This window comes from Montipora foliosa, chromosome 8 (genome assembly GCF_036669935.1).
Source record: "Montipora foliosa isolate CH-2021 chromosome 8, ASM3666993v2, whole genome shotgun sequence".
In the NCBI taxonomy this organism is placed as follows: Eukaryota; Metazoa; Cnidaria; class Anthozoa; order Scleractinia; family Acroporidae; genus Montipora; species Montipora foliosa.
Window position 1 is genome coordinate 19,638,726 of NC_090876.1, and position 26,788 is coordinate 19,665,513.

General features: G+C 39.1%; 2 protein-coding genes across 3 annotated transcripts; both read right to left on the reverse strand.

Moving 5' to 3' along the window:
* Positions 1–11,633: 11,633 nt before the first annotated feature.
* On the reverse strand, positions 11,634–26,554 carry LOC138013008 (cytochrome c oxidase subunit NDUFA4-like). Of its 2 annotated transcripts, XR_011125155.1 has the most exons (5): positions 26,399–26,554; positions 25,578–25,666; positions 23,271–23,331; positions 20,411–20,759; positions 11,634–11,912 (listed from the first exon to the last, which is right to left on the reverse strand). XR_011125155.1 is itself a non-coding variant. In XM_068859969.1 (4 exons), exons 1-4 carry the CDS (start codon positions 26,429–26,431, stop codon positions 20,688–20,690), a joined length of 255 nt encoding a protein of 84 aa, XP_068716070.1. In that variant the 5' UTR covers positions 26,432–26,554; the 3' UTR covers positions 20,138–20,687. The 2 variants fall into 2 exon arrangements, 1 of the variants encoding a protein (XP_068716070.1); XM_068859969.1 differs by lacking the exon at positions 11,634–11,912 and having other exon boundaries at positions 20,138–20,759.
* LOC138013009 (cytochrome c oxidase subunit NDUFA4-like) lies at positions 11,937–17,491 on the reverse strand. Its single transcript, XM_068859970.1, has 4 exons — positions 17,280–17,491; positions 16,476–16,564; positions 14,235–14,295; positions 11,937–12,254 (listed from the first exon to the last, which is right to left on the reverse strand). Exons 1-4 carry the CDS (start codon positions 17,310–17,312, stop codon positions 12,183–12,185), a joined length of 255 nt encoding a protein of 84 aa, XP_068716071.1. The 5' UTR covers positions 17,313–17,491; the 3' UTR covers positions 11,937–12,182.
* Positions 26,555–26,788: the final 234 nt, after the last annotated feature.

The following is a 26,788-nucleotide window of genomic DNA, read 5'->3' on the forward strand; positions in this document are numbered from 1 at the left end:
CATTTTTCTTTTTCTTACCTTGAAAACATGTTAAAAGATCGGCTTTCCAAAACAAGCGGTTGGCAGTTTTACAAATGGCTTTTCGGGCCCGAAAAGTTATCGGGACTTTTGAGAAACGGGCCCCAGGGTGGGAAATGAACCCACGACCTTCGGGTTAGATATCCGCCGCTCTACCGACTGAGCTACAAGGTCAGACGGGAGCAGGCCGTGGGAACCGAAGATGTTAAAGTCACGGCAATGAACATGTACAAGTACAAGGAAAGGTTACGTTTATACAAACGTTGGCCGTGTAGCACTTATATTTTAAACAGAGTTAAGTGAATAGAGTGTAATGTGAAGTGCTAGGTTTCTATCCCATATGAACCATGTGAGCGTTAGCCCTACTGATGGAAATGGGCCCGCACAAGGACAGAGAAAAACTCTGACCGGGGTTTGCTGCGTGGAACTCGGAACGCGGTACGAACTGAGGGCCGGGGCCGGAAGGAAGGTCAAAAACCTGACGAGCGAAATCGAGGAGAGATAAATTAACAAGAAGAATTTAAAACTCTAAATGACATCGGACCGTTGCCGAGCTACAACAGGTCGCAAAATTGGTGAGACACTCCCGTTAAAAAACACTTTTTCTAGCTTTCAATACCCGCCGGATCTACAATTTCAACCTTTCCCACTCCCCACTTCCATGTTGACTGTTTCAGTTTTCAGCAATATTTTTTTTTGCTAGCAGCATTGACAATAGACAACGTAACACGTAAATGAATAACGCCCCAAGAAGGTGAAGTGTCTCCACTAATTTTGCAACTTGTTGCAGCTATAAGTGGCGATCTCGGTGAAACGACTGGCTCGCTGCGTGAGGTGTGGAGGCTTTTGTCCACTACTCCAGTTTGAGCTAGAAGCCCTCTGATCATGAGACAAGACTCTTACAGTAAAGAAAAATCTTACCAATGTAAAGAAAAGCTTGCTCATACCGCACCAGTAGCCACGCTTGGGCAAACTAATGAGCTCTCATCCTTCCTAGGCTTTGGATCATTAAAGAAAGTACTTTTTCCACGACCCCATTGAAAGACTACATCGGTTTTAAGGTACGTTAAACATGCATGGTTGACACTAGCGACCAAGGTCTGGAAAACCGTCAATAGTCCCATTCCAGGGGTATTTTCAACTACATCTGCAGTTGAGAACACCCTTTAATTAAGATGAGGTAATTCGATATAAAGGTTTCTAATATCTGAAGGAAAGCGTAAATGTCTCAACAAGTTGCAGTCTTGACTGAAGCGTATTAGAAATATATCATGTTCCTCATTGTGTAAGGAAAGATATTTACACGTCATTTATAGTTCATGATTTCGACTACTGGGCGCAGATCTGGCATTTCTGTAATAAGGGGTTAGCTGATACCCGAGCGAACAGTGCTGGATTATTTGAGAAATTAAATTGGCTTTCACTGCAGCTTGATGTGAAAGCAAACATCTGTACTCAAGTTTACAAACGTATACGGACAAAGACCAAGCTACATGATCGATCTACTGGTATGAAATTCGGAGATAAATGATAGACGTCGCCGAAATGGATGTTTCAAACGAGAATTAGAAGGGGGCGTACATTTGCTGTGAGGGCTGCTAGCCTATTATACCAATTTTTTAAAGAAGATTGGGTGACACTGTGTATATAGTTTTAAAAATACTTTTGTTGATTTTTATGCGTCTTCTTAATATATTTCTCGTTTCCTTCCCATCTAGTATTTTACTTTTGTTTTTTAATCGTTATTCGATTTTACTCTGTATATATTTTTATCGTAATGTTCATCTATTGTTAATTGAGGACTGCGGGTTTATCAGTTTTTACTGTTTTGTGTTACCCTCTTGAAATAAAGTTCATTATTATTATTATATCTTGCCGATGTAGTTTTCGGTTCCCTTCTTAATAAGCCCAAAAGCTCCAATGACCACTGGGACAATTGTTGTTTTCATTCCCTACGTTTAATTTCTCGATTTCAATCTCAAGATCTTTGTACTTTGTGAGTTTTTCCATTGATTTCAAGGAGGTGTTCCTTTCTGTGGGGATAGACATCGATAAGCAGGCAGGTTCTTTCCTTCTTGTCTGTCACCACTATGTCTGGTCTGTTTGCTTATATCTGTTTGTCAGTTTGGATTGGCATTTCCCCGGCAGAGTATAGTCGCTGTTTGGTTTTCTGTCACAGTAGCTGGTTCATGTTCAGCTTCGTAATTTTTATCTCGTACTTTGATGTTATAGTATTTGCATATTGTCCAGTGGAGATATGCTGCAGCTTTATTGTGTCTTTTTATGTACTCTGTCTTGGCAAGTTCAGGGCATCCAGAGACAAGGACTTTTTAGGTGGTCAACTGTTTCTTGAAATTGCCCACAGATTCTGCACATTGGGTCGGTGCCATCTTTTAGGATCTTGTTTCGGTAGTAGTTGGTCTTGATGCATTGATCTTGGGCAGCAATAATGAAACCTTCTGTTTCTGACTTGAGGCCAGGTGTACTCAACCAATTGTGGGTTTTGTCTTGGTCTACAACCTTCTCTTTTGTTCTTTTTGGGTACTGACCGTGCAAAGGCTTTTCTTCCCATTTGCTCTTGAGTTGATCTTAAGCTTGGTATTTGGCTTTTAGCTTGACCCTTCGGGCATAGCTCGCGGCTGGCTCATTCTCTACCACTTCAGCTTCTGGTAAGCTGAGTTCATGCCCGTATTTTGCGGCTTGATGGTGTATGGACATTGTTTTCTTGCCACAATCATGATCCCTTGCAATTTTGAGGTGGTAATCATCTTTGTTGTTGAGATACCGTATGTGTTTAGGCCAATTGTGGTTGTTTTGTAGGTAATTTCCAGTTGTGCAATAAAACTTCCACCTGCCTTATAGCCTATCCACATCGGTTTTAGGGTGGCGCATTTTTGTCATTGTCAAGAATTTCTTTGTTTTTCTGTCTAGCTTCATAAGTTCTTCCATTTTCCAGTTTATGATGTTGAAACTATAAGTAACGACTGGGACAGCAAGAGTGTTGATTGTCGGAAGTACTCTTTCCGAATTTTCTCTTTCATCTTTGCATGTTGGATCCCATCTCCTTTATTCACACCAAGGTATTTGTAGGTGCCTTCCTGCTCAAGGTCTTGTATGGTGGTGCCAACATCGAGTTCGATGTTAACGTTCTCGGTTTTCGCCAGTTTTATTATTCGATTCGATTCGATTCGATTCTCTCCAGTTGTTCCACTGGGTAATGTTTGTTGTGTCTCCGCCACTCCCGTAGCTTAGAGGCACAGCACTTCCTGTAACAGGTGAGCAGTTCCAAGGATGGCCGATAACTGTACACTTCCAAGGAAATCAGGTACATGTAGCTTGCCAAACCAGGTCTTTGCACTTTTTGATGTGCTTCCAAGAGTACCAATCACGATAGGTATTATTGTGACTTTCGCGAGGCTCCATGAATCCTTCTGATTTCAAACGCTAGTTCCTGGTATTTTTCAACCTTCTCCTCTTCAGTTCTGTTGATGTTCTGGTCCTCTGGCGCAGCTATGTCAATAAGTGTCCATTTCTGTGTGTCTTTATGCACTAGAGTAATATCTGGCCGATTAATATGTTTCAGCACTTTGTCCGTGTAGATAGTCATGTCCCAGGTAATTCTCACTTCTCCATTTTCTACGGTTGGCAAGGATTGAAGGTCATACCACTTGTCATTACACTCTATCCCATACTTCCTGCACATCTCCCAGTGTACCCGCAAGGCCACCTTGTCGTGGCGCTTCCCATACTCTCTCTGGGCAAGGTTCTTGCATCCACTGACCATTTGTCGTACAGTTTCAGTGGCATCTCCACACAATCTACACAGTGGTGTCTCTGAGTTCTTATTTATGCTGTACTTGATCGAGTTTGTTCTTAAAGCTTGTTCCTGAGCAGCAAGAATCAAACCTTCTGTATCCTTTTTTAAGAATCCATTCCCATCTCCAAGACTCCTCTCCAGCTTCATCTGATATTTGTTGGACAAACGAACCATGTAGGGCTTTCTCCTTCCAGTTTTTAACTTTCTCGTCTTTCCTCCTCCTCTCATAGTCCTGCAGACTATCTTCTTCAACAATCACTTTCTCCTTCAACGCATCTTGAAGTATTTACTCTGAGCTCTCTCTTAGTGATTTTCTCTCCCTTCTTACACACTCCTCGATGCCGATCAGTCCTCTTCCCCCTTTCTTTATCGGCAGGTACAGCCTCGCATCATTCCTCCTGGTGTGCAGACTGCCATTCATTGCCAAGATCTTCCTACTTCTTCTATCCATGTTGGCTACCTCCTCCATTGTCCAGCCCACAATCCCTGCAGTGTTACAGTGCAGAAATTGTGGACTGGGCAATGGAGGAGGTAGCCAACATGGATAGAAGAACTATGAAGATCTTCTGTAGCGTACTACACCTACAGCGTATTGATGTCACCGATCAAATTTCCTCCATTGAGTTTTGATCTACACAACTTCTTGTCTCTTCTGATATACACCGATGTTATCTTGGCTTTCATCTTGGTGTTGAGAGTCTGGTCCAACTGTAAGATGCCAAGGTATTTGAAGCCTTCCTCCTCTATTTCCCCGATATGCTGGTCGTCGGGTAGTTCTATTCCGCTACTGCCATTGCCTTCCCCATTTCTCATTTCCAGGTCAGCACACTTGTCTAGCCCAAAAGACATCTTAATTTCTTGCGAGAAGATCCTTACCACTTGAACAAGTGAATCTAGTTGATCTTTGCTACAACAAGTTGCAAAATTGTTGAGACACTTTCATTAAAAAACACCTTTTCTAACCTCCAATACTCGGCGTATCTAGAATTTAAACCTTTCCCACTTCCTCTCCCCTCTCCCCCCTTCAATGTTGACTGCTTAAGTTCCCAACATGTTTTTGTCTCGCTAGCAACACTGATAAGGGGGGAAGGGGGGCTGCAGTGTGAGAGATAATAGGGAAATTAATAACGCCCCAAGAAGGTGAAGTGTCTCCACTATTTTTGCATTTTGTTGTAGCTCCGTACAGCTACAGATCATCCATGAATAGTAGATGGTTAATGGCGTTCATGTCCCTTGCCAGTTTGTATCCAGTTCTCATTTTTCGTAGTTCTAGGGTCAAGGGTAACATGATCACTATAAACAGTACTGGTGACAAGGAGTCACCTTGAAAAATTCCTCTCCTAATGTCCACCTGCCCGAGAGCCCTTCCTCCTGATGTCAATACTGTCTTCCAGTTCACCATGCTGTTGCTGATTATAGAGATCATAGTCTTGGCAGCCCCAACCATCTCTAGACATTTCCGGATCCATGAATATGGCAACATCTCATATGCCTTCTTGTAGTCTATCCAAGCCATTGACAAGTTTGTCATCCTTCCCCGGCAGTTCTTCAGGATTGCCTTGTCTACAAGCACCTGCCTTGATGTTCTGTTTCAACATGCCTGAGACATACAAAGTGCCCCTTTCCTCAAGATAGTATTTTCTGTTCAACCTTTCCCTCTCTCTTTGTTTCAGTCAGGACTTCCTCAATCTTGTCAATCTTGAGATCTTTTCGCCAAGTTTCGATATTCCCCTTCATCCTTCTCTTCCAGAATGGCTCTTCAGTTCTTCTCCCTTTCGATTTCTCCCTTTTATCATTCCCATTCTTTCTGTAGTAACATATGCAGCTGCATACATTAAAGAATTCAGTTCAGTGATGTTGTGCATCTGAATCCTATTGACGGCTTCATTGATTTTTCCAACTTCTGCTTTCAGCTTCGATCTTTCGCATGACTTCAGTGATGGTAATCCTATTCTCTGTTATAGTTGTATAATTTCTAGGATCCTGTCGCAAAGGGCTTCCAGTTCTGGGCTGATTTCTTGTTGTAATTCTTCAACAGTGGAAATGCTTTAATCTTTTATTTTTGAACTTCACGAATGCCCAACTTCGTATAGACTGCTAAACGTCCCTTCTAAGTCATTCAAAAACTCATCAATAATTCATAAGCCTAACAGCCTATCACTGATAAAACGTCACGTGCATAAGCTTTATATCCTAATAAAACTCTCCTCGTTGGTATTCTTAATATACAAAATACTAATAAGGCATAGCTTGTTTTTCTGGTATACTAATATTCTCCTTCTACAATTTGAACCATTATTTAGAAGGACACGTTTTTGTGGATTGTTTTTGAAGTCGTTCAAAAAACTCGCAGCACCTGTTTTATCGGGTCTAAAAACACTCGGCTACGCTTCGTGTTTTACACCCAAATAAAACGCTGGTGCTCCTTTTTAAAAGGAAACCTCCACTTCAACAAAAAATAACTTTAAATCACAGAAAGTAACCGTTACAGTCAAGGCAGTCTAAAATATTTTCAAACAAGGTGTTTGTATCCAAAATAAATAAGTCTTAGAATCACCTATTTTTGGTTGTTAAAATTTTGCGGGTACTGCCACCTTAAATAATTGTGACGTGTAGCAGTTGCCAAGACAGAGGCTCTTTGTGTCAGAACAAGAAGGCAACCGTAACACGTCACAATTATTCAAGATGTCTGAGCCCGCGAAATATGAAAGTGAAAATAAGCGATTTTAAATTTAACTGTTCTTGATAAAATCACTGTCTTGTAAACAAATTTTGAACAAATTTGTTTGTAAACATAATTTTCTTCGGTTTTAACGTATTCTGTAGTGAGTGGACAGAAACAAGGCTTAAACTCCGAATTCACCTTTATAACTCGGGGGCCATTTTGGAGTCCGTGGGGAACAATGGCTTTGTCTTTGCACGTCTAGTCTTACACTGACGAGTGATAGGCTAGACGTGCAAAATCTTTTGTTTCAACATTGAGTGATATGGGTCTATGGAAAAGGAGACTTGCCAAAACCAGGGATGGCTCATTTTATTGGTTTGATCATACTAAAGGCGAAAGCTGAAGGGCCCAAGTTTAGGCAAAGAGCTGGGCATTCATGGTATAAAAAATTTGAGGAAAAAGTTCGGAAGCATTTTCAGATTCGTGGAATGTGCCATAACATTGTGGAATGTGCCACAACAGTTTCAGAGCTGACTTGTGGAATGTGCCACAACGTACAGTTGAGAAACAATAGCCTGTACAACGAACGCTTAGTTTTGTACATGCAGAAACCCATAAGGGTTGAAACGTGTAACGCACGTTCACAGCTTCCGAATATTCAGTGCGAACTGATTGGTTGAATGTTTCAGTGCTAAGTACCATATTTGGAGGCTCTCGCTCTTGTTGTTCCAAATATGGTACTTAGCAAATTGAATATTCAGAAGCTTGTTTCCCAGCACACAAGGGGCCGTTACACGTTTCAACCCTTATGGGTTTCTGGTACATGCAAATGCAACTGACGATCACAATTGAAACGTAAACGCAAGAAGGTAAGAAAAGCTGGTCGGTGCAGTTGGAGTCAATATTCAAAAAGAAAAGTGAGACTGACGCATGGAACTGTTTTGCAACTTCTACTTGCATTGAGTTGATGAAGTTAATCAGGCTCACACGCAAATGTGAGTGGAAGAGAGTGTCGCTCACGCTTGCGTTTGGCGTTGTGCGGAGTTGTCACTAAAGATCTTCACTTCTCGTTACCACAAAAGGTCCAAAGTCATCTTGTTTACTTCTCCTTGATTTCGTTGATGACTGAAGTTTGTACCATTCCTTCCAAAGATCATTTGTTTGCCGTGTTCGGTGCTTTCACTCCCGGGTCTTCAGTTCCTACCACGTTCAAAGGAACGGGAACGTGGGAGGCGTGGTGGCCTCATGGTTAGTGCGCTCGACTCCGGATCGAGTGGTCCGGGTTCGGGGCCTGGCAGGGGACATTGTGTTGTGTTCTTGGGCAAGACACTTTACTCTCACGGTGCCTCTCTCCACCCAGGTGTATAAATGGGTACCGGCGTAAAGCTGGGGGTAACCCTGCGATGGACTAGCATCCCATCCAGGGGGAAGTATAAATACTCCTAGTCGCTTCATGCTAATGAAACCGGAGATAAGCGCCGGCCTGATGAGCGTTCTGCCTCGTAAGCGGAGACTTTACCTCAAAGGAACACACACCAACCCGTTTTACTCTAGCCGATTGATAAACCACCCACTATTCCAGCCTGCTCCGTGAACATTTCACTCGCGTTCTTATATATAAAACAATAGACCTTTTTGCACATACGGCGGCCATTTTGAATTGTATTGTTTCAAATAGCTGTTCTGGAATGCAAAGGGGGCAAATACATATTAATTTGCCCCTGAGCATCCCATAATGTCTTTCGAGGCAATAGAAATCAAAATAGCCGCCGTGTCTGCAAAAAGGTCAATTCACAAAACAACAATGGGTAGAGAGTCTGCGAAAGAAGGTCGTAAGTTCGAATCCTGCTTAAGACTTAGACGTTCAGTTGTCCTTAGTTTAATTCCAGAGGTGGTCTGCCTGTGGCATTTAAGGTAAATAGTTCGTGAAATAGCTTGCATTTCTGTACGAAACCAATGTCAAGTGCCACTTTGTTATGCCGAGAAATATCTTTCTCATCACGTGTCATGGCCATACCGCGCACACGTTGAAAACGGTACGAAGATATGACAAAGATCTCTCTCGACATAACAAAGTGGCACTCGACATTGATTTCCTCACAAATGCAAGTTATGTCACATTTGTATCCAAATTTTCTTGATTTCGACTTAAATAGAAAAGCTAAGATTTTCAGGAAACGCGAGCTTGCCGCCGTTTCAAAGATAAAAGGGAGCTTAAGCAACGACAACGGCGACGGCAACGAGAACGTCATCTCAAAATGTAAATTCGCGTTGTTTTAATCGCTTCGTGACTATTTCAACCTTTTTAATATGACAAGGATGTGGTAGTTCCTCAAAAATGACACTGGTCAGAACGGCGCTTAATTTAGGGGAGAAAATGAAAATTTATCCTCAAGTGCTGACGTTGTTCATAAAACCTTAAATTTGGCTATTTCACGTTGTAGTTTTGCTGACGACGGCAAAGAAAAGGACAAAAATGAAAAACGCACGTGCAGGGCGTGCAAAGCTATTGTTTTTGTCCACTAAATATGCAAATTTGTGACGTTCTCGTTGCCGTCGCCGTTGTCGTTGCTTAAGTTCCCTAAAGAGTTGCCTGTGCGGCGCGTACGGATGACCATGGGCCTTAATCACACGGCGGCATGTTGAGTCCCGAGGGATTGAAAACTTTTGTTTTGCCCCACTTAAACTCGTTCCCAAGCATTTGAACTCGAGGCTCAGGGTACGAAACCTATTGTCTAGTGCCAATATGGCCGCCGCGCGAATAAGGCCCATTGCATGGCCCAATGACACTTATTTGAGCTTGATTGAGAAAATAACACAAACAGCGGTGATAAACATTGTATTCCAAAGCATTTTTTATAAAACTTGACGTTTCGTATGCTAGTCAACATACATTTTCAAAAGTGACCGTTACAATTTTTGAAAACTATATATATCGTAAACATTAGGGGTCTGGAACCTAGACTGAGAAAAATGATCTGCAGCAGTACGTGTCTAGACATAATGAGGAGTAACAGCTAAAACAGCAATAACTTCTCAGTACTAATATTGACATTAAGGAAAGGCTTTAGCTCTTGAATGAACAAAGTCTCTTTAATTTTACAGTAAAAGTCAGTTTTTCCGGACGCTTAAGTGTCAAAGTGATCACATTTAATGTCGTGGCCAGTGGTTTTCACATGATCAGCAATGGCTGATGAATGGTCACTTTTAGCGAGGGCCTTGAAATGTTCCGTTTTACTGTCATGGAGCCTTCGTTTTGTTTTGCCAATGGAGAATTCATCACAGTTCCAGCAAACAGCTTTATAGACGACCTTGGACCTCTGAGATCGGTTCAAGCGATCTTTGTATGGTTTGTTCATTCAAGAGGTAAAAAAGCCTTCCCTTAATGTCAATATTAGTAGTGAGAAGTTATTGCTGTTTTAGCTATTACTCCTCATTATGTCTAGACACGTACTGCTGCAGATCTTTTTTTTTTCTCAGTCTACGTTCCACACCCCTAATGTTAACGATATGTATAGTTTTCAAAAATTGCAACGGTCACTTTTGAAAATGTATGTTGACTAGCATACGAAACGTCAAGTTTTATAAAAAATGCGTTGGAATACAATGTTTATCACCGCTCTTTGAGTGATTTCCTTACTCAAGCTACGATGGCCAAAGTACAAGAGTTAATTGAGCTTCTTTTGGAAAAATGTGGAAACCTGAGTTACATTTTTTCCATCCCCGAAAAGTTTGATTTTGTCGGTTTTCATCTGCGGTATGCCATTAAACGGTACAAAGCAACCAAAAAAAAAAAAAAAGAACAAGACAATTTGATAAGGGTGAGGCGGGCTATTTTTGCAAGTTGAGACCTTTTTAGAGCGTATCATAACCAGCTAATACGTGTAAAATACCTTGCGTCTGGGCTACCTGTGATTTTTCATCAATCGTACGCCGCAAGGTATATATTGGAACTTTTCTACTCTGTGCTTTGGTGTTCGATCGCCATGTTGTCGAAATGTACACTCAGCGTACATTTTTCGATGCTACTGCTCACTCTTCAACCCCAATACACTGCAAACGATTAATTCATTTGCACCCATATTCCATAAAATTCGTTTCGAAATCAGGAAAATGTACTATACAGGACATACAATTTGTAGTTTCTTAATACAAAAATTATCACGTAGTTTTACGCAGTATTGCTCGCAGCATTGAATTGGCAATTTGTAAATGTAATAGCATGATTTGTAGTGCCATATTTGGCATAAATACCACGAGTGATATTTCAAAATTGTTATACGTAATTTGGGACAATTTTGAAATAACACGAGTGGTATTTATGCCAAATATCACTATAAATTATGCTATTATATTTGTTTATACTACAACCTGAGAAATTCATGTAACGCGAAGAACTTTTGCAACCGTTTCGTCGAGTTGTTTACTTCCTTGGGCGAGCAAATAGTTTCAAACTTCTTGTTTTCGGCCCAGCTGGTCCAGACATTGAGCCAGGTCGATGCACTTATCTTATTTAGCATATTGGTTATCGGAATTTTCTTTTAGTTCTTGACTTTCCTGAATTTCAAAATCTGGAAACCTTTCCACCATATTTTCTCAACTCGCGCGATGAGAAATTATTTCGTGATTTTGGTTCCCATAACTTTTATAATAATTTTTAGGGTGGTTTTTGGTTTTGTGGTAGACCGTGTACTTTATTTAGTTCGGTAGAGTTTTGCAGTTTTAAATAAAATTTTACTTGCTTTTTGGTTACCATAGTAACTGTAATTTTCACATCTGCTTTCAGCCAATCGAATTGCAGAAATTTCTCAGGTAGTAGTAGTATAACAAATGTAACTTCTCGTAAAATGACAAAAGTTTCAAAATGTATTGCATGTGAAACTTTGATGAATGAAAATTAAATTCCACCTCACCCCCCCCCCCCCCCCCTCTTTCCTCCTTGCACCCCTTTCCTCTCAGACAAAATATCTACTTTCTTGTTGAATTTCAGTGCTAGCGAAGTCCTGGTTGAATTTCAATTTTGGCGGTATGAAATTTTGTTGTACTGTGATCACAATTAAACTGGTTAGGGGGACAATCAATTGCAATCGTCTGTTGTTTGGTCTTTGAATAGTCAGAGAATTTTGACTCTGATTCAACGGCGAAAAAATACCTTTATATAATTTTAAAATTTAAACAATTCATATGAACAACTGATGTTCATGTTTGTAACTAAGTTTATAACTCCTTGATAAAATGTGATCTCTTACATTAAGGTACATAGTTGCACAAATTGATAAAAAAATGGTACTCTTACATTATAATCTCACAACTATACGCTTAAAATAAATAAAGAGACGTTCTTGTGGCACAGTTCACTGTCACTAACTTTGTGATCTCTCTGACAAGTTGTCGCGACAAGCTCTCTATTGCCTGCATGAAATGAAAGGCTATAATCTTTTCTCTGAGTGTCATAACAGACACAATTCCTAAATTGAGCGCATTAAACTTGTAATTACATGAAATTAAATGAATCATTTTACTTTTTTTTTTACAACTAACATATAATTCATTGGAACCTAGCTATTATTTGATTTGTAATCTGTGATTTACGGTATTTGAGCCATACATAGCTCTTTTACTTTGAAAAATTGCATAAGTTATTTGCAGACAAAAAAGTACATTTCAGGACACTGTCGTTGATTAGGACTCTGAGGTTCCTTCCACAGAGGGTCTGTTGTTTTCAAACTGTGAGTAATCAGTGTGGCTGTAAAGCTGAAAAGAATAAAAAGAAAGGACATTTAATACCACTACTAATAGTCGTAGAGATGGGAAATGCGTCATCAATTCCCAAACTGTAAGATCATTCAGCACAATGTGATCATGGACGTCATAGACTGAAGATAGTTAGGCAGATAGATAGTTAGGCAGATAGGAAGACAAAGAACAGATCACGTCTTGCTTGTCATGCAGAAATCTGTCATGTATGTGAATATCAAGCACATTGAACATGCCAATTAAGGACCTTTAAAGTCTTAACAGCGTAGGCTAGAACAAGATAATGAGATGACAGTTACCCAGTTTTCTTTTTAAAGAATGTTTCAAGCAACCTCCTTTCCAGGTTCTCTGGAGCTTTCTCTCTTCGTAAAATTATCTGATTAATGACGAATAGGGTACAATTTTTTTCTTTAAAAATGCTTGTAATAATCTAGCTGAGGCTTACAGCAAAGGTACACTCTCTTTTAAACAAATTTTAAAATAAACGCGAGGCTGAGATTTGGAAAAGAATATAAATTTGCGTGGTGCAAATGTATCCTTTTAAATAAACCGTACCGCAAAGAATGCCTTGTTATCTAAGAATATACACAAGAATATTTTCATTCTAAAATCGGCAGAAAAATAAGAATATTCAGCCTGGGCTCGAAAAACAATATTCTACTTTTAAAAATACCAACTGAGCTATGAAGCCACTGACGTTGATACATTCATCATGGGAACATTAGAAGCCACAAATGATGGGGTAGAAACCTAGCACTTCACATAGTCATTACACTCTAATCAGTAAAGTCTCTTCAAATATAAGTGCTACACGGCCAACGTTTGCAAAAAACGTAATCCTTCCTATATACTGATACTAAGTGTGCCGAGTGGCCCGCAGTGCGCTTATTGTTTTGTCATGAGATCGAGAGAAATTGCCGCTTGTCTTGATTGCGTAACAAAACACAAAGAAGCGTGCAGCTGCCATGACATATATAGAAGGGACTGCTACTAAAGTCTGAAGAATTTTTGTTCTAGCCTTCTAATTATAACCAAGACCACTTGGTGAAACTAGCATAGATTATAAAGGATATCAAATAAGCCAGCTTTTATGAAACTGGTCAATGGGATAAAACATTTTTTCTAAGTTATTCCTCCATATTTTTTCACTTCGCCTGCAAACGAGGAAACACTGAAAGTGAAACATTGTTTCCCGAATTGTTTTCTCTCCGCGCAAACGAGGATGCATTTGCTGAGGAAGCAAAATGTTTCTGAGCAATTAAGAAACACTTTTGCTTCCCGGGAAGCAAATTTTGCTTCCGCAACAAATGTTTCCTTGGAGATAAACTAAGAATAAAGCCAGGATCCGAGCCAGGATTCGAGCCAGGATCCTAGCTAGGATCCGAGCCAGGGGCCCGTTTCTCGAAAGTCCCGAAACTTTTCCCGGCATTTTCAGGTGTCACAATTCCTTTTGTATCTCAAGAACGGAGAGGATTTAAGTCGTCAAACTTCACAGACATATTTCTTTTAGTTAGCTTGAAAACATGTTAAAAGGTCGCCCTTCCAAAACGAGCGGTTGGCAGTTTCACAAATGGCTATCCGGGCCCGAAAAGTTTTCGGGACTTTCGAGAAACGGGCCCCAGGATTCGAGACCTAACCGAGTCCTAACCGAGACCTAACCTAACCTAACCGAGACCAGCCCTAACCCTAACTAGACCTAACTAGACTAGAACCAACCTAAATAGACCTAACCTAACCGATTCGAGACCTAACCTAACCGAGAGATTCAAGAATAAATAGCGGAGAAAGCTCATCTTAGCTCGAATCCTGGCTGGAATCCTGGCTTGGATCCTGGCTCGAATCCTGGCTCGGATCCTAGCTCGAATCCTGGCTCGAAGTTTCGGTATCCTCGTTTCCTTGGGCCGCAAACAGGGAAACATTTGCTTCCGCAACAATGTTTCAAAAACATTCTTTCCTCGTTTATGTGCGCCTTTGTACCTTAACTTGTTCATTTGCCTTGATGTTAAGCCATGGATGTTGATTGTTTCTTCGGTCCCAGCTATAAAAAAATACAACATCTTTAGCTTCAAATTAAGCAGACCAAAAAAAACAAAGAAATAAAAGGGGCTTTTTGCAGAAGAATAAAATTCTTTTGTTATACTTAGAAGTTGTGTTTACAGACAGTATTTTTAGTTTTTTATTCTGTGAAATCCGCGTTAGATTTGCAAGTAGACAGGGAAAATTAGATCATGATACCGGTTAAATTTTTTTTTTCCGGGTTTAATCTCTTAATTGGTCTTAATAACCATAAACAGTTACCTCACACAAGTTAGACCTTCGTCTCATGTCCACTTCGTGTACGAAACATTTTCTCCCGGGGTTATCGTGAGGTTGACTTGTGGCAAGTCTACACACAAGAAGTGTGCAATCATCCTTGAGAAATTCGCGAGAATACTCAAGTCGATCTTTCTGGAGGCAGTGTTTTTAAATAACCTGCCTTGTTGCCGTAAATAAAAATTTAAACTAAAAGAAATAGATCCTTCTCCAAAATGGCGACCGAAAATTCAAATAAGTTAAAATTAAAAACGTAAACCAGCATTAGAAAGAACACCTCAACTTTCGTAACCCTGTCAAAGTTTCAAATATCAGGTGTAACGTCACCTGAGAAAGTGTAAGTTGAAAAGTGAAAAATTTAGAAACGTTTGTATGACTGAGAGTATGGCGTATACCCCAGTCATACAGACGTCTTTAAAATTGTCAAATTTCCCAGCTGATATAAATAGAGAATACTCCATGGAAAGTGCGGGCGTAGGGTATTTACGCACGAGTTGTTCACAGTTGACGTATCAGAAATCGAACTTGACGAGTAAGGGCAGCGAATGAGTGAGATTTCTGATACAAAAACAACGCTTGCTCAAAGACTGTACAAAGCACTTTCCATGTGGTATTGTGTTTATTATATACAGACTGAGATTTAAATTCTTGTTTATCGTATTTAATGACAAACCAAGACAAGAATCTGTTCACAACTTCCAAGTCAAAAACTTATACGAAGATTATAACATAAGCTTAAATTTCTGCCAGAAATTTGACAATAGAGCAAGCAGAGGAATGCTAAAATATTATTTTAAATGTCTCTCAATACTTGAGATAAGGAATCTTAAACTTGAAGGCTGATAATCTTCTCCGTCATTGCGTTTCACAGAACGAATAAAGTCCGCAAGGTGCTTGAACAACATTTAATTCTGCGGGCTCTATGTTTTGCACTTCTCGCTCGTAGCCCTTTTCGTCTCACGACACCTCGTTTCGTTTTCTCTTCCGTGTTCTTGTTTTCGAGACTTTCTACGTAATCCTCGACCGAAGTATCGTGATCAACAAACCTTTTGTCTTTCATGTTTTTAAGCTTCAACACTTGTGAAAGCTTAAGATTTCTTTAAAAGTGAAACACTGCTAGCTCAGTGAAAATCATCTATGGCTCACCCGTCAAAATGACACGCGGCATGTGTGAGGAAAACGATACCTCCAATCTGGTGGAAAAAGCGATACGCGCCATTTGATTGGTTGTTGGTTCTTAGACCAGCTTGTGAACCGAATTTATTTCGTGCATTTCAGTGGGTAAATCTTAGTATGTATATAATAATTCCCGATACGCTGGTATCAGTTTTTTCATTCAATTAAATTTTAACTCTTTTGGAGAAGGGTCTATTTGTACCGTTGATTATATTTACCTTATGCGTGACTACACATGAGTAAGGTGCCGGAAATAGTAATTGATGAAAATAGAAGTAACGAACGTGCTATTCGGCACACGTACAAGTACGAATGCTTAAAACATCGTACTTCTCGTATCTTCAGTCACTGTTTGATCTAATTTCTGGCGTAGATATTTTACCGATCTATAAATGAAAGCAATAAGATTCGACAAAAGTTGCAAAAAATGATTTGTTCAATTAACGTTCATTTTAGCTGAAATCGTGTGACACGTGTCAACATTCACGCCCACTTAATAAACAGAGGAAGAAATACATTCTTGTCATGCACGACACTTTGTTTGGATTCCATCATTTCTAAGAAATAATTTTGGAAAACAGGAAATTTTTCTATTAAGCGGCAGAATGGAAGCAGTTCTATCTCGTGTAGAATTTCTGAGTTTGTGCTTCCTGTCACGCTGAAAGTGGCGATGGAGCATAAAATGTTCTTTTGGGATCACTGCGTTTGAATTAGAGGAGTAGAACGTACCTGGCGTCAGGATTTTTCATTGCTTGTCTTATTGTGAAGCCAATACCAGCAGTACAGGCGCCGCAAACGATCACGATTAAGGGAATAACCTAAAATGGATGAAAAAATAAGACAAAACGCGTTTCGCTGAAGCTATGATGAATATATCTGTCCTGATCGTTTCTTGCAGTAAATAAAAATCCTAAAATCGTTTAACATACAGGGTTTTAAAAAAAAGCGAGCAAAACGTTCTTACTAAGGTGAATTATTTCAGAGGCGGATTAAAGAGATTATGTTTCGATCTAAATGCACCGACGAGTCAACATTTAAACCCGAACAAATCAAGGGGGAAATAAAGAGTACATTTTGAAAGGCACACGATCCAAAGAGGTGTTTCGTCCTGCATTTCGCAGGCCAATTATTACAAGACAACAAAATCAGGCAAATGAGTTCTTGTGTGTTTAAATGTAAATTTAAATTTTGGCCCTTTTACAGATGCATTAATTTGTTTTGAACAGCTGGTTCTGTGGCATATATTCCGCGATAAGGATTAAAATTCAAAACTAAGATTTTGCTGTTGAATATATTCAAGCTATTTCCAAATTGAAATTTCCTGTCAGATATCCTAGTTTTTGCTGGATACATATGTTTGAGGTTTTCCATTTGCAGGGAAAAAAAGCATAAAAGAAACTTAACTTGAATCTAAGGAAAATGCCATATAATTTTCAAAACAATTTTTCTTGCTGCTTTCTCGTGTAAAACCGCACGAATCATAGATATCAAAAAATCTTCGACGTTGATAAAAATATAAACATAAAAGCTTACCTCGGGAGCTTTTCTGATGACTGAAAGAACCATCTTGTCGATAACTTTAGAACTCCTAGTTTACTTTGTGCGAATGTCTTCGAATGACTCAAAGTCGTTTGTTGTCTCTATTGCGTATTAAAGCGTCTCAGCTCTGTCAATTTTTGACAAATTTGAAAAGTCTTTTCCTTTGCCCAAACATTTAACACCTTTGTTGCTTTGCTGACGACGGCAAAGAAATGGACAAAAATGACAAACGCACGTGCAGGGCGCGCAAAGCTATTGTTTTTGCCTACTAAATATGCAAATTTGTAAGGTTCTCGTTGCCGTCGCCGTTGTCGTTGCTAAAGCTCCCTAAGGAGTTGCCTGTGCGGCGCGTACGGATGACCATGGGCCTTAATCACACGGCAGCATGTTGAGTCCCGAGGGATTGAAAACTTTTGTTTTGCCCCACTTAAACTCGTTCCCAAGCATTTGAACTCGAGGCTCAGGGTACGAAACCTATTGTCTATTGCCAATATGGCCGCCGCGCGAATAAGGCCCATTGCATGGCCCAATGACACTTATTTGAGCTTGATTGAGAAAATAACACAAACAGCGGTGATAAACATTGTATTCCAAAGCATTTTTTATAAAACTTGACGTTTCGTATGCTAGTCAACATACATTTTCAAAAGTGACCGTTACAATTTTTGAAAACTATATATATCGTAAACATTAGGGGTCTGGAACATAGACTGAGAAAAATGATCTGCAGCAGTACGTGTCTAGACATAATGAGGAGTAATAGCTAAAACAGCAATAACTTCTCACTGCTAATATTGACATTAAGGGAAGGCTTTAGCTCTTGAATGAACAAAGTCTCTTTAATTTTACAGTAAAAGTCAGTTTTTCCGGACGCTAAAATGTCAAAGTGATCCCATTTAATGTCGTGGCCAGTGGTTTTCACATGATCAGCAATTGCTGATGAATAGTCACTTTTAGCGAGGGCCTTGAAATGTTCCGTTTTTCTGTCATAGAGTCTTCGTTTTGTTTCGCCAATGTAGAATTCATCACAGTTCCAGCAAACAGCTTTATAGACGACCTTGGACCTCTGAGATCGGTTCAAGCGATCTTTGTATGGTTTGTTCATTCAAGAGCTAAAGCCTTCCCTTAATGTCAATATTAGTAGCGAGAAGTTATTGCTGTTTTAGCTATTACTCCTCATTATGTCTAGACACGTACTGCTGCAGATCTTTTTTTTTTCTCAGTCTACGTTCCAGACCCCTAATGTTTACGATATGTATAGTTTTCAAAAATTGCAACGGTCTCTTTTGAAAATGTATGTTGACTAGCATACGAAACGTCAAGTTTTATAAAAAATGCGTTGGAATACAATGTTTATCACCGCTCTTTGAGTTATTTTCTTACTCAAGCTATGATGGCCTAAGTACAAGAGTTAATTGAGCTTCTTTTGGAAAAATGTGGAAACCTGAGTTACATTTTTTCCATCCCCGAAAAGTTTGATTTTGTCGGTTTTCATCTGCGGTATGCCATTAAACGGTACAAAGCAACCAAAAAAAAAAAAAGAACAAGACAATTTGATAAGGGTGGGGCGGGCTATTTTTGCAAGTTGAGACCTTTTTAGAGGGTATCATAACCAGCTAATACGTGTAAAATACCTTGCGTCTGGGCTACCTGTGATTTTTCATCAATCGTACGCCGCAAGGTATATATTGGGACTTTTCTACTCTGTGCTTTGGTGTTCGCCATGTTGTCGAAACGTACACTCAGCGTACATTTTTCGATGCTACTGCTCACTCTTCCACCCCAATACACTGCAAACGATAAATTCATTTGCACCCATATTCCATAAAATTCGTTTCGAAATCAGGAAAATGTACTATACAGGACATTCAATTTGTAGTTTCTTAATACAAAAATTATCACGTAGTTTTACGCAGTATTGCTCGCAGCATTGAATTGGCAATTTGTAAATGTAATAGCATGATTTGTAGTGCCATATTTGGCATAAATACCACGAGTGATATTTCAAAATTGTTATACGTAATTTGGGACAATTTTGAAATAACACGAGTGGTATTTATGCCAAATATCACTATAAATTATGCTATTATATTTGTTTATACTACAACCTGAGAAATTCATGTAACGCGAAGAATTTTTGCAACCGTTTCGTCGAGTTGTTTACTTCCTTGGGCGAGCAAATGGTTTCAAAGTTCTTGTTTTCGGCCCAGCTGGTCCAGACATCGAGCCAGGTCGATGCACTTTTCTTAGCATTTTGGTTTTCGGAATTTTCTTTTAGTTCTTGACTTTCCTGAATTTCAAAATCTGGAAACCTTTCCGCCATTTTTTCTCAACTTGCGCGATGAGAAATTATTTCGTGATTTTGGTTCCCATAACTTTTATAATAATTTTTAGGGTGGTTTTTGGTTTTGTGGTAGACCATGTACTAGATTTAGTTCGGCAGAGTTTTGCAATTTTAAATAAAATTTTACTTGCTTTTTGGTTACCATAGTAACTATAATTTTCACATCTGCTTTCAGCCAATCAAATCGCAGAAATTTCTCATGTAGTAGTATAACAAATGTAACCTCTTGTAAAATTACAAAAGTTTTAAAATGTATTGCATGTGAAACTTTGATGAATTAAAATTCCACCCCACCCCCCCCCCCCTTTCCTCCTTGCCCCCCTTCCCTCACAGACAAAATATCTACTTTCTTGTTGAATTTCAGTGCTAGCGAAGTGCTGGTTGAATTTCAGTTTTGGCGGTATGAAATTTTGTTGTACTGTGATCAAAAATTTAACTGGTTAGGGGGACAATCAATTGCAATCGTCTGTTGTTTGGTCTTTGAATAGTCAGAGAATTTTGACTCTGATTCAACGGCGAAAAAATACCTTTATATAATTTTAAAATTTGAACAATTCATATGAACAACTGATGTTCATGTTTGTAACTAAGTTTATAACTCCTTGATAAAATGTCATCTCTTACATTAAGGTACATAGTTGCACAAATTGATAAAAAAATGGTACTTTTACATTATAATCTCACAACTATACGCTTAAAATAAATAAAGAGACGTTCTTGTGGCACAGTTCACCGTCATTAATCTTGTGATCTCTCTGACAAGTTGTCGGCTCTCTATTGCCTGCATGAAATGAAAGGCTATCTTTCCTCTGAGTGTCATAACAGACACACAATTCTTACATTAAGCTCATTAAACTTTTAATTACATGAAACTAAATGAATCATTTTAATGAATATTTTTTTACAACTAACGTATAATTTATTGGAACCTATTATTTGATTTGTAATCTGTGATTTACGGTATTTGAGCCATACATAGCTCTTTTACTTTGAAAATCACGAAAATTTGCATAAGTTATTTGCAGGCAAAAAAGTACATTTCAGGACACTGTCGTTGATTAGGACTCTGAGGTTCCTTCCACAGAGGGTCTGTTGTTTTCAAACTGTGAGTAATCAGTGTGGCTGTAAAGCTGAAAAGAATAAAAAGAAAGGACATTTAATACCACTACTAATAGTCGCAGAGATGGGAAATGCGTCATCAATTCCCAAACTGTAAGATCATTCAGCACAATGTGATCATGGACGTCATAGACTGAAGATAGTTAGGCAGATAGGAAGACAAAGAACAGATCACGTCTTGCTTGGCATGCAGAAATCTGTCATGTATGTGAATATCTAGCACATTGAACATGCCAATTAAGGACCTTTAAAGTCTTAACAGCGTAGGCTAGAACAAGATAATGAGATGACAGTTACCCAGTTTTCCTTTTAAAGAATGTTTCAAGCAACCTCCTTTCCAGGTTCTCTGGAGCTTTCTCTTTTCGTAAAATTATCTGATTAATGACGAATAGGGTACAATTTTTTTCTTTAAAAATGCTTGTAGTAATCTAGCTGAGGCTTACAGCAAAGGTACACTCTTTTTTTAACAAATTTTAAAATAAACGCGAGGCTGAGATTTGGAAAAGAACATAAATTTGCGTGGTGCAAATGTATCCTTTTAAATAAACCGTACCGCAAAGAATGCCTTGTTATCTAAGAATATACACAAGAATATTTTCATTCTAAAATCGGCAGAAAAATAAGAATATTCAGCCTGGGCTCGAAAAACAATATTCTACTTTTAAAAATACCAACTGAGCTATGAAGCCACTGACGTTGATACATTCATCGTGGGAACATTAGAAGCCACAAATGACCAACCTCCCAACGTCTGTGGCTTCAGTTGGTTAGAGCGTCATACCGGCATCGCGAGGTCATGGGTTCAAACCCCGCGGAAGTCCTGAATTTTTCAGGCTTCTCTACGCAGTTGCTAAAATTGCGTTCATAACTGCGAGGACCATAAGTTCACTTGATTTCATATCCGCAGTTCAATGTATGATTCATTTCATATAGAGTGTAGAGTGAAGGCCAAGCCGATAGGTGCCTCAGTGATCTCTCTTTGGCATTCTTATGAATGTACTGCCGGTAGTATCAATGATGTTGATGATTTTTAACGTCCTTACGATGACAAAAAATTGCAAAGAATTTTTAGACTGCTCGCAGTCCGTTCTATAGACTAGGTGTACAGACTTAACTGATTAGAGTGTAATGTTAAGTGCTAGGTTTTTTGCTCATATGAACCATGTGAGCGTTAGCTCTACTAATGGAAATGGGCCCACATGGGCCTTGTGTGTGGTCCTTGTGTGGGCCCATTTCCATTAGTAGGTCTAACGCTCACATGGTTCATATGGTGTAGAAACCTGGCACCTCACATAACACTCTAATCAGTTAAGTCTGTTCAAATATAAGTGCTACACGGCCAACGTTTGCAAAAAACGTAACCCTTTCTTGTACTTGTAAATGTTCATTGCCGTGACTTTAACATCTTCAGTTCCCACGGCTTGCTCCCGTCTGACCTTGTAGCTCAGTCGGTAGAGCAGCGGTGATCTAACCCGAAGGTCGTGGGTTCAATTCCCACCCTGGTCAGAGTTTTTCTCTGTCCTTGTGTGTCCTTTTTCTCTGTCCTTGCCCATTTCCATTAGTGGGGCATATGGGGTAGAAACCTAGCACTTCACATAGTCATTACACTCTAATCAGTAAAGTCTGTTCAAATATAAGTGCTACACGGCCAACGTTTGCAAAAAACGTAATCCTTTCTATATACTGATACTAGGTGTGCCGAGTGGCCCGCAGTGCGCTTATTGTTTTGTCATGAGATCGAGAGAAATTGCCGCTTGTCTTGATTGCGTGACAAAACACAAAAAAGCGTGCAGCTTGCGTGACATATATAGAAGGGACTGCTACTAAAGTCTGAAGAATTTTTGTTCTAGCCTTCTAATTATAACCAAGACCACTTGGTGAAACTAGCATAGATTATAAAGGATATCAAATAAGCCAGCTTTTATGAAACTGGTCAATGGGATAAAACATTTTATCTAAGTTATTCCTCCATATTTTTTCACTTCGCCTGCAAACGAGGAAACATTAAATTGAAAGTGAAACATTGTTTCCCGAAATGTTTTCTCCACGCGCAAACGAGGATGCATTTGCTGAGGAAGCAAAATGTTTCTGAGCAATTAAGAAACACTTTTGCTTCCCGGGAAGCAAATTTTGCTTCCGCAACAAATGTTTCCTTGGAGATAAACTAAGAATAAAGCCAGGATCCGAGCCAGGATCCGAGCTAAGATCCGAGCCAGGATTCGAGACCTAACCGAGTCCTAACCGAGACCTAACCTAACCTAACCGAGGCCAGCCCTAACCCTAACTAGACCTAACTAGACTAGAACGAACCTAAATAGACCTAACCTAACTGATTCGAGAATAAATAGCGGAGAAAGCTCATCTTAGCTCGAATCCTGGCTGAAATCCTGGCTCGGATCCTAGCTCGAATCCTGGCTCGAAGTTTCGGTATCCTCGTTTCCTTGGGCCGCAAACAGGGAAACATTTGCTTCCGCAACAATGTTTCAAAAACATTCTTTCCTCGTTTATGTGCGCCTTTGTACCTTAACTTGTTCATTTGCCTTGATGTTAAGCCATGGATGTTGATTGTTTCTTCGGTCCCAGCTATAAAAAAATACAACATCTTTAGCTTCAAATTAAGCAGACCAAAAAAAACAAAGAAATAAAAGGGGCTTTTTGCAGAAGAATAAAATTCTTTTGTTATACTTAGAAGTTGTGTTTACATACAGTATTTTTAGTTTTTTATTCTGTGAAATCCGCGTTAGATTTGCAAGTAAACAGGGAAAATTAGATCATGATACTGGTTAAATGTTTTTTTTTCCGGGTTTAATCTCTTAATTGGTCTTAATAACCATAAAAAGTTACCTCACACAAGTTAGACTTTCGAAAAGTCCTTCGTCTCATATCCACTTCGTCTACGAAAAATCACGATTCGCTCACCAAAACATTTTCTCCCGGGATTATAGTGAGGTTGACTTGTGGCAAGTCTACACACAAGTGTGCAATCATCCTTGCGAAATTCGCGAGAATACCCAAGTCGATCTTTCTAGAGGCAGTGTTTTTAAATAACCTGCCTTGTTGCCGTAAATAAAAATTTAAACTAAAAGAAATAGATCCTTCTCCAAATAAGTTAAAATTAAAAACGTAAACCAGCATTAGAAAGAACACCTCTACTTTCGTAACCCTGCAAAGTTTCAACATATCAGATGTAACGTCACCTGAGAAAATGTAAGTTGAAAAGTGAAAAATTTAGAAACGTTTGTATGACTGAGAGTATGGCGTATACCCCAGTCATACAAACGTCTTTAAAATTGTCAAATTTCAATTTACAGTTTCCCAGCTGATATAAATAGAGAATACTCCATGGAAAGTGCGGGCGTACGGTATTTTCGGACGAGTTGTTCAGGGTTGACGTATCAGAAATCGAACTTGACGAGTGAGGGCAGCGAACGAGTGAGATTTCTGATACAAAAACAACGCGTGCTCAAAGACTGTACAAAGCACTTTCCATGTGGTATTGTGTTTATTATACACAGACTGAGATTTAAATTCTTGTTTATCGTATTTAATGACAAACCAAGACAAGAATCTGTTCACAACTTCCAAGTCAAAAACTTATACGAAGATTATCAGTAACATAAGCTTAAATTTCTGCCAGAAATTTGACAATAGAGCAAGCAAAGAATGCTAAAATATTATTTTAAATGTCTCTCAATACTTGAGATAAGGCATCTTAAACTTGAAGGCTGATAATCCTCTCCGTCATTGCGTTTCACAGAACGAATAAAGTCCGCAACAAATTTTAATTCTGCGGGCTCTATGTTTTGCACTTCTCGCTCGTAGCCCTTTTCGTCTCACACCTCGTTTCGTTTTCTCTTCCGTGTTCTTGTTTTCGAAACTTTCTACGTAATCCTCGACCGAAGTATCGTGATCAACAAACCTTTTCTCTTTCAAGTTTTTAAGCTTCAACACCTGTGAAAGCTTAAGATTTCTTTAAAAGTGAAATATATACTGCCAGCTCAGTGAAAATCATCTATGGCTCACCCGTCAAAATGACACGCGGCATGTGTGAGGAAAACGATACCTCCAATCTGGTGGAAAAAGCGATACGCGCCATTTGATTGGTTGTTGGTTCTTAGACCAGCTTGTGAACCGAATTTATTTCGTGCCTTTCAGTGGGTAAATCTTAGTATGTATATAATAATTCCCGATACGCTGAAACTTTGCAGGGTTACTAAATTAAAGGTGCTCTTTTTATTTCTGGTATCAGTTTTTTCATTCAGTTCAATTTTGGAGAAGGGTCTATTTGTACCGTTGATTATATTTACCTTATGCGTGACTACACATGTGTAAGTTGCCGGAAATAGTAATTGATTAAAATAGAAGTAACGAACGTGCTATTCGGCACACGTACAAGTACGAATGCTTAAAACATCGTACTTGTCGTATCTTCAGTCACTGTTTGATCTAATTTCTGGCCTAGATATTTTACCGATCTATAAATGAAAGCAATAAGATTCGACAAGAGTTCCAAAAAATGATTTGTTCAATTAACGTTCATTTTAGCTGAAATCGTGTGAAACGTGTCAACATTCACGCCCACTTAATGACAGAAGAAGAAATACATTCTTGTCGTGTACGACACTTTGTTTGGATTCCATCATTTCTAAGAAATAATTTTGGAAAACAGGAAATTTTTCTATTAAGCGGCAGAATGGAAGCAGTTCTACCGGGCAGTTCTATCTCGAGTAGAATTTCTGAGTTTGTGCTCCCTGTCACGCTGAAAGTGGCGATGGAGCGTAAAATGTTCTTTTGGAGTCACTGCGTTTGAATTAAGGAGGAGTACGTACCTGGCGTCAGGATTTTTCATTGCTTGTCTTATTGTGAAGCCAATACCAGCAGTACAGGCGCCTCCAACGATCACGATTAAGGGAATAACCTAAAATCAATGAAGAAATAATACAAAACGTGTTTCGATTGCTGATAAATGAAGCCATGATGAATAAATCTATCCTGATCGTTTATTGCAGTAAATAAAAGTCCTAAAATCGTTTAATATATACAGGGTTAAAAAAAAAAGCGAGCAAAACGTTCTTAATAAGGTGAATTATTTCTAGAGGCGGATTAAAGAGATTATGTTTCGATCTAAATGCACCGACGAGTCAACATTTAAACCCGAACAAATCAAGGGGGAAATAAACAGCACATTTTGAGAGACACACGATCCAAAGAGGTGCTTCGTCCTGCATTTCGCAGGCCAATTATTACAAGACAACAAAATCAGGCAGATGAGTTCTTGTGTGTTTAAATGTAAATTTAAATTTTGGCCCTTTTACAGATGCATTAATTAATTTGTTTTGAACAGCTGGTTCTGTGGCATATATTCCGCGATAAGGATTAAAATTCAAAATTCGTTTTTGCTGTTGAATATATTCAAGCTATTTCCAAATTGAAGTTTCCTGTCAGATATCCTAGTTTTTGCTGGATGCATATGTTTGAAGTTTTCCATTTGCAGGGAAAAAAAGCATGAAAGAAACTTAACTTGAATCTAAGGAAAATGCCATATAATTTTCAAAACAATTTTTCTTGCTGCTTTCTCGTGTAAAACCGCACGAATCATAGATATCAAAAAAATTTCGACGTTGATAAAAATATAAACATAAAAGCTTACCTCGGGAGCTTTTCTGATGACTGAAAGAACCATCTTGTCGATAACTTTAGAACTTCTAGTTCTAGTTTACTTTGTGCGAATGTCTTCGAATGACTCAAAGTCGTTTGTTGTCTCTACTGCGTGCTCTGTCAATTTTTGACAAATTTGAAAAGTCTTTTCCTTTGCCCAGACATTTATATGACACCTTTGACGTCACTTTTCCGTCGCAAACACTCTACGTCATGCTACGCAATTCTTCCTCATTCCCGGGAAAAAGGTGAAGAAACGAGAATGTCACGTACCGAGGCCAGGCTGCCGAGTATTAAATAGGTGACGAATGCTGTGAAATAATACCAGTAGTAGCTATTGCTAAGTGCCAACCAGACAGTCAATATAATGCGTACTTTGCAG

Coding starts and splice junctions, on each gene's coding strand:
- LOC138013008 (XM_068859969.1), bottom strand. CDS start 26,431: ATGGTTCTTTCAGTCATCAGAAAAGCTCCCGAG. Junction 25,667..26,398: donor TCATCAGAAAAGCTCCCGAG/GTAAGCTTTTAT, acceptor CATTGATTTTAG/GTTATTCCCTTAATCGTGAT. Junction 20,760..23,270: donor AGGCAAATGAACAAGTTAAG/GTACAAAGGCGC, acceptor TATTCTTTTCAG/CTTTACAGCCACACTGATTA.
- LOC138013009 (XM_068859970.1), bottom strand. CDS start 17,312: ATGGTTCTTTCAGTCATCAGAAAAGCTCCCGAG. Junction 16,565..17,279: donor TCATCAGAAAAGCTCCCGAG/GTAAGCTTTTAT, acceptor CATCCATTTTAG/GTTATTCCCTTAATCGTGAT. Junction 14,296..16,475: donor ATGAAAAATCCTGACGCCAG/GTACGTTCTACT, acceptor ATTTTTTTATAG/CTGGGACCGAAGAAACAATC.